Raw genomic sequence first — 13,437 nt, forward strand, 5'->3', positions numbered from 1 at the left:
TTCCTAATTGCAGAAGTTATTGCTGACACCCTCTTCCTGAGAAAAACAAACATAGCCGGTGGGTGCCTATTTTATGTCCAAGCTGAATCACTGCCCTTTGCTTTTCCGTCGCTGGGTGTGTCACTGTACAGTAAAAAGTTAAATCATACCCTTCAAACTGATAAGGGGCGAGAGCTTTGTGTTTTCATCCGTGGTTCATTATTAAACGGCGTGCGTGAGTCAGCGACGGTGAATTTAAAATGCGTGCTCCACAAACCGCAACTTTGCGATCAGTTCACATCAGAGAACTGGAAAGTCATCAATCCGTCTACTGTGTCTACATTAAATGTTCCCGTGACACACCTCATGGTTTTTTTCGCCTTGGACGCCAATAGGGACACATCGCAGTAGGTATGCGGGTTTGTTGTCTCAGTAGGCGTGTTCCTTCACCAAGAGCTTGTTGTCTCTTGTTGGGGAATTGCTCTCTCTAATAGTTATGCCACGTCTTGCGGTGATCATGCCGAGTGTTTTGACACTACATGTTGCTTTTGTCATGGAATCCTTTATTCCTTTGTCGAAGAGCACAGGTGGCAGAGGTGTTGGAGTGAGACACGGCCTTCCAAGTGCTTAGTCTCCCAGACAATGGGTGTTGCATCTGCCAACAGTCTGTGTCAGATGCAGGCATGCACAGCCAGGTGGTGTTTTTCCACCCAGTGATAAATCCTGTGTATCCTACAGAACTGAACCAAGTCTGGTATCTTTTTGTTTACTGCTTTTATAAAAAAGGAAACATGGAACTGGGTTTGCTGCGTGAATTGTCCGTCACAAAAAAAACACCTGTTTTTATTTTCCACTTTCAATGAAGCTACTGCATATTTAACTTCTTAAATGTACACAAATATTTGCTTACCCTTTGCATGTCGCTAACAGCTGCCTTTTTCTCTGTCCTGCAGATGAACGAGATCGAGTACAGAAGAAGACCTTCACAAAATGGGTGAATAAGCACTTGATAAAGGTAAGGGCCTGTCCTCAACCTGCGATACTTAGCCTCTTCTTTTATTGCACTCAAAAGGTGCATCGATGCTCACTATCTTGCCTTCACATGCCCTCAGTGTCGTGTTTCAGGTTCATTTTCTTACAGTCAATGTACATGTGCTGCAGAATAAACAGAGCTCCGCTAATAAGTTTGCACAATTTTTGCTTTCCCAACATGCAATTACCTGCTTTCTTGACAACCACAGAGAATTGGAAAAGGTGTACGTTCCTGTTTGTGGTCCACAAAAGTCAACCACAACATTCTATTTTGAGTTCTCAGTACATGTGTCAACAGAGGTGATTGATCTATACATTAGCATTAAATACAGGGGCTATGCAGTAATTACAGTTGTGCTTATTTGGAGTTTCTTTTGGCAAGACGCTCCATGTGTGCCTCATGTTTAATACTAAGAATAGCAGTCAAAACAATATTCAAGAGGGAGAAGATGTAGATTTAGGAGTTAGTGGATCAGGAGCTCACTGTACAACATGGAGTTAGGCTTTCAAGCTCCCAGAGGTCCAGGATGTGCAACTTTTTTTAGGAGACAGCTGGCTACCATTATGTAAAAAGCAATCCATCCCTCACCTGTGCATTGAAAGTGTCTCTCCAGAAATTACACCCAGCCCCACACTCGCATAAACATACATTAGCAATACGTCACCTATTGTTTCACATGATGGTGAAGCTCACCAGCAGTCCCGTCTGTCGTCAGCTCAGAGACTGCATGAGCCGTCCGTCAGCACTTGTCCACTCACGGTTTGTTCTAAAGCGAAGCCCTGAAAAGGCCTCCAATGCTTGCTTCTCACATTCAAGGAGGTAAACAGGTCAGGATGAGGGTAAAGTCAAACAGGCCATTCTAGTCACTCATGAGTTCCCCATTAGGGGTGAAAAATGACCACGCAACACAATGCACTCTGCCTACAAAGCAGTAAAAATAGCCCTGCTTGTGCCACCTTTCTTCCAGAAAACTCCCATTGGCAGCAACACTTTTATAGCCTCATGACATTAAGTGCTTCCACATTATTTGTATATTCACTCCACAGACACAGAGCCATTCATGTTTTTTTCCCCCTCCACAAATGGAACAAGAGGAAAAAGCACAAAGAGTGTTTTCCTTTCCATGGATGTGCAGCGCTAACATATTCGGCTACCGCTGCATGAGAGCGTATAGGGGAGTTCCTCGCTCTTGTTTCTCTTGAGTGTTCATTGTGAATTGTGAGTCGTCGACATCTGGACTCACTTTGCTCCGTCTAAAAAGGCAAATTCTAGTCTCAGCCAAGAGCTCATGGTGGTTAAGGCTGACGGTAGCACATGTGCTGCACAGACTCTCCCGGGTCAAAACAGCGGCTACCTGCATTCATTCCCGTCTCAAACTGAGAGGCGTGTGCTGATGCAGGAATGCTGCACAAGTAATCACACCAACCACAGTTGTTCTCATCATGCCTTGCATAATCTGAGCGTTAGAGTTTGTTTTCAAATTGAACTTAAATCATACTAGGGAAACCTCACACTGTGACAGTACCAGGCTGTGATGGAAAACATTTTTGAATAATACAATTAAATAAAGCAATCATTTAAATTCCATTTCATGCAGAAAATAGACCAGAAATCCCTTCATCCCAATCTTTTTTTTCAAAATATGAATTCTAGCTTTTATAGATTTCTTTCTTCTGTAAGTAGTAGACCCATTTGACAGGGAAAATGTTAACACCGAGTCTGAATTTAAAGAGTGCTCCTTTAAAGTTAAACTGACGTTAAACTAGTTTAATGACTTAATGGTTGGCTTGACAGGGGCAAACAATGGGTTGGGTGCAGCCACATGGAGCCGTTAAGAGTGGTTTCCCCTGCTCTCTAAATCTTTTTATATTGTGCGAGACAGAGAAATCGTACCGCTACGCAGCAGAAATCTGTTTCCTACCAAGTACCTATCTAAAAACTACAAATCATGAGATTAAAAAATACAACTGCTGCAATTAGTTCTCAGATTATACGTATCAATGAAATTAGGGCCTTCAGACTTCAGGGTGATGTAAACATGACGTAAACCTGTAGGTATGTTAAGCACCCTCTTCCCCAGACAATGAGGAGGGACTGGTCTGAAGCCATGTGAGCACTAATGATTTTCACCTTGAAGTGTTTACAGAGCTGCTCTCTTTGACTGGGAGAGTGCAATTTGTAGTTTTATTACCCACTTCTCTGCTGCTGTAACACTGAGGGCTTACTGTGTGCAGCAAAGCCACAGCCTCTTCTATATGTAGTGATTGAGGACTGGCAATAGAAGGTTGTTGAGGAGACAGAGTGCAGGATCTGTTTTAAAGAATACAATTGTGAGAACTACACAAGCATAAGTCAATGTCTGACATAAAATTACACTATGTGCAACAAACCCATCAATTCCACAACATGCCAGTAGAAGTCTTTCCATTGTGTAGACAGTGACCTCTAGTGGTCACTATTTTGTTACCTTCAGGCAGTGCTCATCTTCACTCTGCATGCAGGAAAGTGTGCATGAAATGTTGGACTAACTAATGTCGAAAATACTGTACGTGCCAACATAAATAAGTCACTGTTGGGACTTGCAAGAGGAAATTAGCTCTCATTCCATTCGAGGGCCGTGGCCTCTACCTTCTCCTCCCCTCACATGACCAAACACACACAGAACAGTACTGATTCTTGACAGGTATACTAAAAAAAAAGAAAAAAGAAAGCCACTTTAGTGTTTCTGCCTTTTGTCATCACACTTGTCGTCAAATAATCCAATACTCCATTCCATCCTAATCCTTGTGCTTATCTTCACATTCATTAATTGCTGCTCTTATCCTCTTCTTTCATTCTTTCCACTTCTCCATTACTCATCCCACCCATCCATCATCCGCCTTCATACAGCATCGGAGGGCAGAGGTAGGTACCGCCATTTTCTAGCAGCAGCCGCACTAAACGGCGCCGCATGTTTTATCAGTGTTTGACTTGCATGGAAACTGTTCCTCCAACCCTCTCCTCCTGTCCTGTCTCACAACACCTTCCTGCTAGTTAATGTCAGTTAATGAGTTAATGAAACCACAAGAATCAAATCATTAAAATAAATATGTCTCTGCTTTGAGCAGATTTTGCATTCACCACCTTTGTCACTTCATTGATCTGATTGTTTTACTGATTTTAGTCCCATCTATCACTTGTCATGTCCTGGATGTCAACTGGAGTATGAGTCAGGCTTGGCTTGCTCACGGCTATGCATTCTTAACCTGTGTAGAATTGTACTGGTGCAGAGAACCCCGTGAACTGAAAACTTATGTAACACAGCTGGATAACTGATTTAGAACACCAACACAAAGTGCATCTTACAACAGACACTTGTAATTTAAGGTCCTGAAATAAAAACCTGTAATTTAGCCTGCATTTTTTTGACGCCTAATTTGGTTCGAAGTGTCACCAAGTTGTGTTTAAGTAGGTTGCAACGCCAATTCTTTTCACAATAACTGCGCAGCATTCTGTCTACATAAATTGTAGCACAATGACTTTAAGACAGCCATATTTGATGCAGAAGTCAAACGCAGATTTTATGCTTTGGCTGTCATAGAATGCACCAGCAGGCTGTGCCAAAATCCTCTAGTTGACAGCTGCAAAAGAGCAATTCTACTCAAAAAGAGAGGGGTGACTGGTCTGAATAACTCTGGTGTCTTAAGATAAGTGCTAAGTAATATAACCTCATCTTGAATGTTTGTGACATCTGCTTCTTGGTTTTGTTTTTCCTGGCAGGCACAGCGACATGTGACAGACCTGTACGAAGACCTTCGAGATGGACATAACCTGATCTCTCTGTTGGAGGTCCTGTCCGGGGATACACTAGTAAGTATCACCATGCTGTTTACCGACCTCTAATCCTGACCTGTTACATAAGTTGCACTTATCTGAAGTTAACCTGGAATGTGATCTCATTGTGTGGCAATAAATCTTCACTAATCACCGTCAAGATTACAGTCAGAGGCTCAGCCTGAGCTGAACTTTGCTTAACAAAGATCTAAGAGCTCTCTAGTCTGTGATCTCTTTTGCTGTGTGTAGAGCACCATATTTGATTCATTTTTATTACACATCAGAATCATGGCTCAGATCTGAACGATCATCGCTCTCTCTCTCTCTCTCCCGTCGCTCCAGCTCTGCACATCATCTGAATGCCTCCATAGCCTTAATACATAAACCTCACTTTGACCGGTGTGCACTGTACTCCTTTCTGATCTATGCATCTTCTTTCCTCTTCCTCTCTCTCTCGCCTCCGTTTGCCTCCCTTTTACCGTCGTCTGTGTGTTCTCCTCTTTGCTGTCTGACCTTCGCCTCCCCCCCGCTCTTGCCGGGGGCTAGGCGAGGGAGAGAGACATGGTCAGGAGCGTTCGGTTGGTGAGTGGTAACTTATAATTGTCATCCTATTATTTCTTTGACGATTCACCTGTGCTGTTGAGGTATTTGTTTTGCAAGCCTCCTTGTTTTTTTTTCCTCACTGACAGGCTTGCTTTTCACCATATTGCTGCTGCACATAAACAATATATAAATATTATATATATATATACACAGCATGTACATTTCCTCTTTATGTTGTTTGCTCTATTGATCTGAATTAATTTGGCTTTATACAACTAATCTTGCTGTTTACAATAATAAACTGTTTAATGAACTCATCAAATTCTCACAGGACTAAACCTAAGACGTACCATCATTTTGGAAAAGAAATGTCTTATTATTTCAATTTATTTCCCAAGAATATTGTAAATCTTTTTTATCATTTTTTATCTGAGAGTCTCCAATTCATTTTTATTGTTTGTAAAATTGTGTTTTCCCCTAATTTCCCTTAATTATTTTCTCCAGTTGTGTTTGAATGCTCCCCCCCTGCCAACACCATCACGAGGATGTTACATGGATCATCTATGACTACTTGATCTCCGCCTTTAAAGTCTCACTAGGCACCTCTTGATCTCTCCTCTGTCCTCCACAGCCCAGAGAGAAAGGCCGAATGCGATTCCACAAACTGCAGAATGTACAGATAGCACTGGACTTCCTCAAACACCGGCAGGTATGACTTATGAAATGAAACCTCAAATAATGACCTGATAAATGAGATTGTATGGGTTTAGGTGAAGCTGGAATCGTTTTGTTTCCTCAGGTCAAGCTGGTGAACATCAGAAATGATGACATAGCAGATGGAAACCCGAAGCTGACCCTGGGGTTAATATGGACCATCATCCTCCACTTCCAGGTCTCCTCCTCTGTCAGTGTTGTGTTTCATTATTTATTTATCCCTTTATACCTGTCTCTGGGATCTGATCCTGTCAGCTGCCATTTCACGTCTCCTTGGAACGATCACGGTGGACTCTGCTCTTCGAAAATTCTTCTTATAAAAGACGTTTTCTAATCATGGGTGGATCATTTTGACTTGTGCTCCTAGAGGTGTTAGAATCATAACATCTTAATACACTAACAGCCTCGAGTGTCAGATATGACAGTATAAAGAAATTGAGCACCGGCAAGTGTCCCGAACCCGTAAGTATGAGTCACTCTGAGTTTGTTTCCTATCTTTAGAAGTGTGTGACCGTTCATTTTGGGTTTGCAGTACATTGTGCAGCAACAGCTTATCTGAGTGCACACGTAGCAAAGCTCTGTTTGAGAAAACAAGGGGCAGGAATTACCGAATCTGGAAGAAAAATGAAAAAGAAAATGCTCTCAAAATGAAAGTGCACACTCTTGAATAAAGACAGGAAAGGAACTCCACCTTGACTCCCTAGGGAAGGGTGAGTCAGACCAAATGGAGATCATGTTGACATGCAACACTCACAACCACATCCCCATATGCCAAGAGTCACCAGGCAGACGCTAGGCCCAGCCTCTCCCACTATTATTGCGTGATTCATGTTCAGATACAGTGTGGGGAAACAAAGCAAAGAATGGTGTAGTTTGGTTAGGTGACCTGGTGAAGATCCTATTCAATGTCTTTATACTCCTTTAGAATAGAGAGGAGTAGGGCATGATGGTGAGTCAGAGATAACAAAGGTGAGTGTAGAGTTTCCCACTCATCCTGAAATTGGATTACCCTAAATTAATTTGATGAATTTAATGTGGCAACAAACAACGTTGGTTAGAATCAAAGAACATCAGCAGGGATATATTTGAGAAAAAGGGAGAGGGATTTGAGGAAGAGCATTACTTAAAATGCTCTCAAAATGAATCGAATGAAAGAATTAAATGAGTAAGGATATCTCAAATAAAGACCGGAAATAAAATCCATACGACTCCCAAGGGGACAAGGGGTGTGTCAGGCCACTTTGAAGAAAATTGTTGACATGCTTCATTCACAAGCCTCACCCCATACTCTCTGGTCAGCTTCTGCATTTCCTGTGCTCACCAAGAGCTGACAGGCTGAATTCAAATGGGAGGAAGAGAAAGTGTACTCGTGCACACAAACACACACACAAGAGCACACATTTGCTTGCATACAAAATAGAAAAACCCAGTGCCTGTGACTCATCTTTCCCACATATAATCCTCATGCCACAACCACAGCAGTGTTTTCCCAGACAGAAATACTGCTGCTTACTGCTGCATATTGTCTGCCAATAACTTCATAAGCACACAGCTCACTTATACACAGCTCCTCCGAAAGAAGTCAAGAAATCATAATGGTATTAAATTGGTTGTATAATTAATCTTTGGTGTCAAGAAATTCACTTTAAATGACATCTTTTGGTTTCCACTAATCGACTAGTTTCTTTCACATTTCCTTGGTGTACATGCTACAGATTGTCTGTCCCGCTCTTTGCTCACACTCTGTCCATACGTGTGGTCTCAGATCTCAGACATCCAGGTGAACGGCCAGTCAGAAGACATGACGGCCAAGGAGAAGCTGCTGCTCTGGTCTCAGAGGATGACTGACGGCTACCAGGGCATCCGCTGCGACAACTTCTCCACCAGCTGGAGGGATGGCAAACTCTTCAACGCCGTCATACACAAACACTAGTAAGTGTTGACCATTTGTTGCTCGTGTGTCACGTTCCTTCGTGGGTAACATCAGTGTGAGGGGAGAGAAACAGAATCCTGGTTTGTCCTATACTACAAAGCACACGTCTACTCTAAATAGGGAGTGCATTGGAATAGGAACATGATGTCAAATGCTATAATGCATTTTATATATAATTACATTCTTTAAACAGTTACTTTAAGCAGTTACAGGGCACAACCTCTTTATAGATGCACTTTCCTTGCTGAAACTGATGTAGCAAGGCTTTAATTATTCTATACAGGCCAAAAAGTATAGTTTTTTGCTTTAATTTCCCCATTTTTGACCTATTGGACTTGGCTGCTGCTGCTCTGATAATCTGTCTCGGTGCCACTTAAGTTCTATGTTTCAGGGCTTTAGGGTAGGAATATCACTGACAGGCACTGACGATGACTAATACTGAACATCTTTTTGTGCCGTGTCAATATGAGAAATCCTCTATTAAGTATTAGCTTATTAAATAGTCAGGAACTCGGCATTGAAAAGTAAAACCTGGTGTATCAACGGCTGAACACTAAATATGCTAATTCCTCCAAAGCTGTTTTGTGTCTTTACAGTAGAATTAGTGGTGAAGGAGTGCTTTGTGTGGTCGTCTTCTGGGAAACGAACGTGCATCTATTTCTCAGGAAGACTTTTGAAAACAATTTGGGTTCGGCTGGTTTTCTTTATCTGTGTTACAACAAAAGAAAAGAACGGAGAAAAAGTGGTACTGGATGAGAGAAAACGAAAATACTTTGCACATTGTATTTCGGATACCTGCAGGGACAAGTTCTCTGAAACCTGAGCACATACCAGCTACTTTTCTTTTTCTTTAAACCTTCTTTTTTTTCCACCTGCAGTCAAATTAATGCTGCCTCTCATGAATGTTAGGGTGTGGTTTGTGGGCGGCACTGTAGCAGTGATACTGAATGTCTGTGACATTAAAAGTGTGGGCTGAGTCGCAGAACATGCACTCAAACACATAATTCCGCAGTGTCCAGGCTTTGTGTCGCAGTTTAAATGTACACGGCTACACATCAGTTTGCAAGTAATGTATCGGCTGCAGGGCCAGGAGTCGTCTTCATCTCAGCAGCCCTGCTGAAGGATTAATTTCACATGATGATGGACAATGGATTGGATTTTTAATATGGCCATCCATCTATCAGAAGATCTGCTTAAATAAACGACTCAGCCTGTAATTTTATTTATTTATTTATTTATTTATTTTTGTGTACCACTGGACAAGGCCTCGCTGGCAGATTTTAAGATGCTCAGCTTAAGAAAGAAATCCAAACAGAGGAAAGGAAGCGTGGGCTTCAGTCGCAGCACGTCAGGATCCGTCAGTAATGGGGACAAACGTGTGATTATGCTGTGTGACGATATTCCATCAGAGGGATCCTCCTGTGACTCAGGGTGGGGTTCGCAAAGCTCAGGTGCAACCTCCACTGCTGACGAACTGGGCCATGGGTGTGGGTCTCCTGGAGTTTACGGAAAAGAGTCCCAGAGCACAATCGGCTCCCCTCAGCCAACGAAGCACTTCTTTGTTAGGGAAATCAAGCCCGTGGAGCCTTCTCCTGTTTATGGACAAAATGCAGGCTATTTATACTTCAGAGAGATGTATGAATCTGCTCTTACTTTTATTACACAAACTTGTAAATGTGATAATGCATTTGTATGTGTTAAGTAGCGGAGGTTCTGTGTTGCACTTTGTGCACTATGGAGACATGTAATCTTGTGTTTTTGGGAGTCAAGTTGTGGCTGGCTGCAGATTAAAAATATGTAATTATATTAGGTGGTTTAAATTGCATTTCAACTTTAGATGACTCCCAAATGATGTCTGCCAAAGAGTCAAATACCCAGAGGACAAAAAAGGCGAGCAGACAGGTGGGCTCTGTTACAGCTTACAAAGCGTGTCCACTGATGCCAATTATGTGCAGCATAAGAACCAATTAACTGAGCAGGCCTGCACAAAGTTGATGAATTAATATAATGTAGAGTAAGTTTTCATTTTTAATGGCAAAGATTTGTGACATGTCGGAAGATGACAGCATTCAGTGTTGTTGATCACGTGTTCGTGTTCTCATAGCCCCAGGCTCATCGACATGGGCAGAGTGTACCGACAGACCAACGTGGAGAACCTGGAACAGGCCTTCAATGTGGCTGAGAAAGACCTGGGAGTGACACGCCTGCTGGATCCTGAGGGTAACTTTTAAAACACACAAAAAAAACACACTTTAACTGACACATGCTTCATTTTACTCACGGACATCATTTCTTTGGTGTATGTGGTATATTTAATTTACCTTAAACTGCAGCGGCCTGAGATGTATTTGGCTATATTTCGATTGACCTTATTTTGATTTGTTGTGTTATGCGTCAGTTTTTCTGAGTAATTTCTTATTTGCAACATTGAAAAAAAAAAAAAAAATTAACAAACAAATTCACCATGTACTTTCAGATGTCGACGTCGCTCACCCCGATGAGAAATCCATCATCACCTATGTCTCGTCCTTGTACGATGCCATGCCACGGGGGGCTGATGTACACGATGGCAGAGCTCATGTGAGCACTTTTATGAATTGTGTCTCTGCTTATACCCAAATACGTTTTTTGTTTGTTTTTTTCCTGCCATTGTTCAGATGGTTCAGAAATGAAAGTCTTGTGAAACCAAGTATCATGAAATGTGTGGCCTGCGGTGAAGCCAAAGGGATTGGCCAATATGTTACACCAAATCCCCTTACGTAAAACATGCTGGTCGTGTCTATTATGCCTAATGGCACATCTGGCATCTAACTAGATTTTGTGTGTGTGTGTGTGGCAATAATAATTAAACGTGTTCCAAAGCAGTGAGGTAGCACCGGCTTCCATTAAACAGTAAACAGGAAATAGTCTTCACTTTATTCAAGACACCTGTTAGTGTAATGAAGAAATGACTAATCTAATAGAAAGAAAACATAACAGTTTATATTCTTCTTCTTCTTCTTCTCTGATTATTTGGCTCTCATTGTTATTATTGCTGACAATAATCGAGATAATCTAGACAATAATCCAACATTTTAAGATGTAATATAGTCTTGTTCCAAAATAAATGAAAAATATTATTATATATTTTTTTTTGAAACTTTTTATTTGTAAGTATTTTTTCACATTATCCAAACAATATAAACTGTGGAAAAAAAAAAAGAATAATAATGTAGGACACGAAACAGAAACAGCAAACACGTACACAAAAAAATAAAAATAAAAATAAACAGGAGGTCATGGGATAATCACTTAATCATGGCAATCTCGCCTATCTCCAAGGCGTAAAAGAAAAACGCTTGTGGTGCAATGTCTATACCAAATCTGTCTGACTAGCTAAATAAACGGACCATTTTTTCCATCGCTTTTCACCCAACTCCTTTTGAAGTCGTATGGAGTAAGTCATTCTTTCCAAAAGATGCAACTGCTCAACAGTGTTGACAAAGAGACCAACAGTAGGGGCATTTTTCTGAAGCCAGCACTTTGTGACGGCCTTTTTACTTGCTGCCAGCAAAATCTTTAAGAGGTATGCATCATCTTTACTTAGCTTATTAGGGAAATAACCAAGATAGAGAGACAAGAAAGTTACACTGATATTGAAGCCCAATGTTTTTGTAATAATCGATGCCACTCCCTTCCAGAAAGTCTGAATAAGTGGGCAAGACCAAAAGACATGGGCATGATCGACCATAATGTCCCCACAGTCCCTCCAGCAGCCTAGCTGGGTACCAGTTTGTTTAGACTTCTGTTTCGGGGTGATAAAAAAACGAATCAGGTTTTTCCAACAGAAGTCCCTCCAGGTCCGGGAGTTGGTGGAGGAAAACTGTGTTGTCCACGCATTCAGCCATATGTCTTCAGTTATTACAATGTTCAGTTCTCTTTCCCATCGTTCCTTCACATAGTCTGTAGAGTCCTTGTTCAGAGATATGATACCACAATACAACTTGCTTATCAGACCTTTGATGTTCCCAGAATTATATGCATCAATAAATATTTGAACAATAGTTGGCATTTCTCTTAAATTAGCACCTCTTATCTTTTTACAAAAGTAGTCACGAAGCTGCAAGTATCTGTAAAAGTCTTGTCCGCCCAGCCCGTATGTTTGACATAGGTTGGTAAAGCTTTTAAACCCGCCCTTTTCAGTGGTCTTACAGATAGCAGTAACACCATAATATACCCACTGTCTATACCTATGATCATGCAGTGCTGGTATGAAGTCAGGGTCGTAGGCTGGCCATCTAAGCTGTCTAATGTCTCTTTGGAGTTGAAAACATTTAACAACTTCCCTCCATACTTTTAGTGATAGATTAACCCACTGATTCTTTACTTGTATAGTTTCATTCTCCCCGTCAACAAAGCCAAGCAGTGATTGTATTGGTGAATCCGTTAAAGATAACTCCATAGTTTTCCATTTGGCAACATAGGATGGGTTACACCAATATACCAAGGGCCTCAACTGAGCTGACAAATAATATTTTCTTAAGGATGGGAGTGCCATGCCTCCCCTTTCCTCCGGCAGCTGGAGGGTAGAGAATTTTACCCTTGGTTTCTTTTTATTCCAAATAAATCGAGAAATATGCCTATCCCATTCTCTAAATTGGTTCTGGGGAATTTCTACTGGAATCGATAAAAAAAGATAAAGTAATCTGGGAAGAATATTCATTTTAACTGATCTAATTCTACTGCCAAAGTCGAGAGGGAGGAGGGCCCATCTAGTGAGGTCATTGTATATGTTTTGATTAACTGAATTATAATTAATAGCAAATAGTTGTGAGAGATCCTTAGGTAGACGTACTCCAAGGTAATTTATATGAGTTGAATTCCAATTAAAATTATACCTTGTAATAAAGTCTTGCGTAGGAGTATAGTTAAATGTCAAGACCTGGGTTTTGTGTACATTAAGAACATAACCTGAATGTGTCCCATATGTTTCTAACATTTTCATTAATATAGGTAAGCCAGAGTCCGGGTCCAGGATTGTGACTAATACGTCGTCTGCGTAAAGTCCTACTTTGTACTCCTCACCTTCCATGGATATGCCTTTCAGTCCGTCTTCCTGCCGAATTGCTTGAGCTAGAGGTTCAATAAACAAATTAAATAGACTAGGGCTGGCTGGGCAGCCTTGCCTGCAGCCACGTTGCAAAGTTATAGAGTTGGAAAGACTCCCGTTGACTTTTACTCTTGCGGTAGGAGAAGAATAAAGAGCTTGAATACAGCGTATGAAATCTTTACTAAAGCCAAATCTGTTCATCACTAAATAGAGAAATTCCCACCCAACCGAATCGAAAGCTTTTTCAGCATCCAAACTGAGGATCATTGAGCTAATATTTTCCTCCCTAACTTGCTGAATAATATGCAAGGCTCTCCTAATGTTGTCCTGAGT

General features: G+C 41.3%; 1 protein-coding gene across 13 annotated transcripts in view; it reads left to right on the forward strand.

The window, feature by feature from the left end:
• The window catches only part of LOC310925336 (plectin-like), a 99,820-nt gene that overhangs the window by 60,236 nt on the left and 26,147 nt on the right, over positions 1-13,437 (forward strand). For 7 of the 13 annotated variants that reach the window (XM_083887272.1, XM_083887268.1, XM_083887261.1 and 4 more), the window contains exons 2-9: positions 933-994; positions 3,902-3,916; positions 4,772-4,861; positions 6,000-6,077; positions 6,168-6,260; positions 7,848-8,014; positions 10,120-10,235; positions 10,492-10,595. In XM_083887272.1, the coding sequence (XP_083743398.1) occupies positions 933-994; positions 3,902-3,916; positions 4,772-4,861; positions 6,000-6,077; positions 6,168-6,260; positions 7,848-8,014; positions 10,120-10,235; positions 10,492-10,595 (725 nt within the window). The remainder of the gene's footprint in view (positions 1-932; positions 995-3,901; positions 3,917-4,771; positions 4,862-5,999; positions 6,078-6,167; positions 6,261-7,847; positions 8,015-10,119; positions 10,236-10,491; positions 10,596-13,437) is intronic. The other 6 variants (XM_083887262.1, XM_083887269.1, XM_083887267.1 and 3 more) reach the window with 1 other exon arrangement.

The sequence above is a fragment of the Microchirus variegatus genome (genome assembly GCF_963457635.1).
Source record: "Microchirus variegatus genome assembly, chromosome: 1".
NCBI lineage: Eukaryota > Metazoa > Chordata > Actinopteri > Pleuronectiformes > Soleidae > Microchirus > Microchirus variegatus.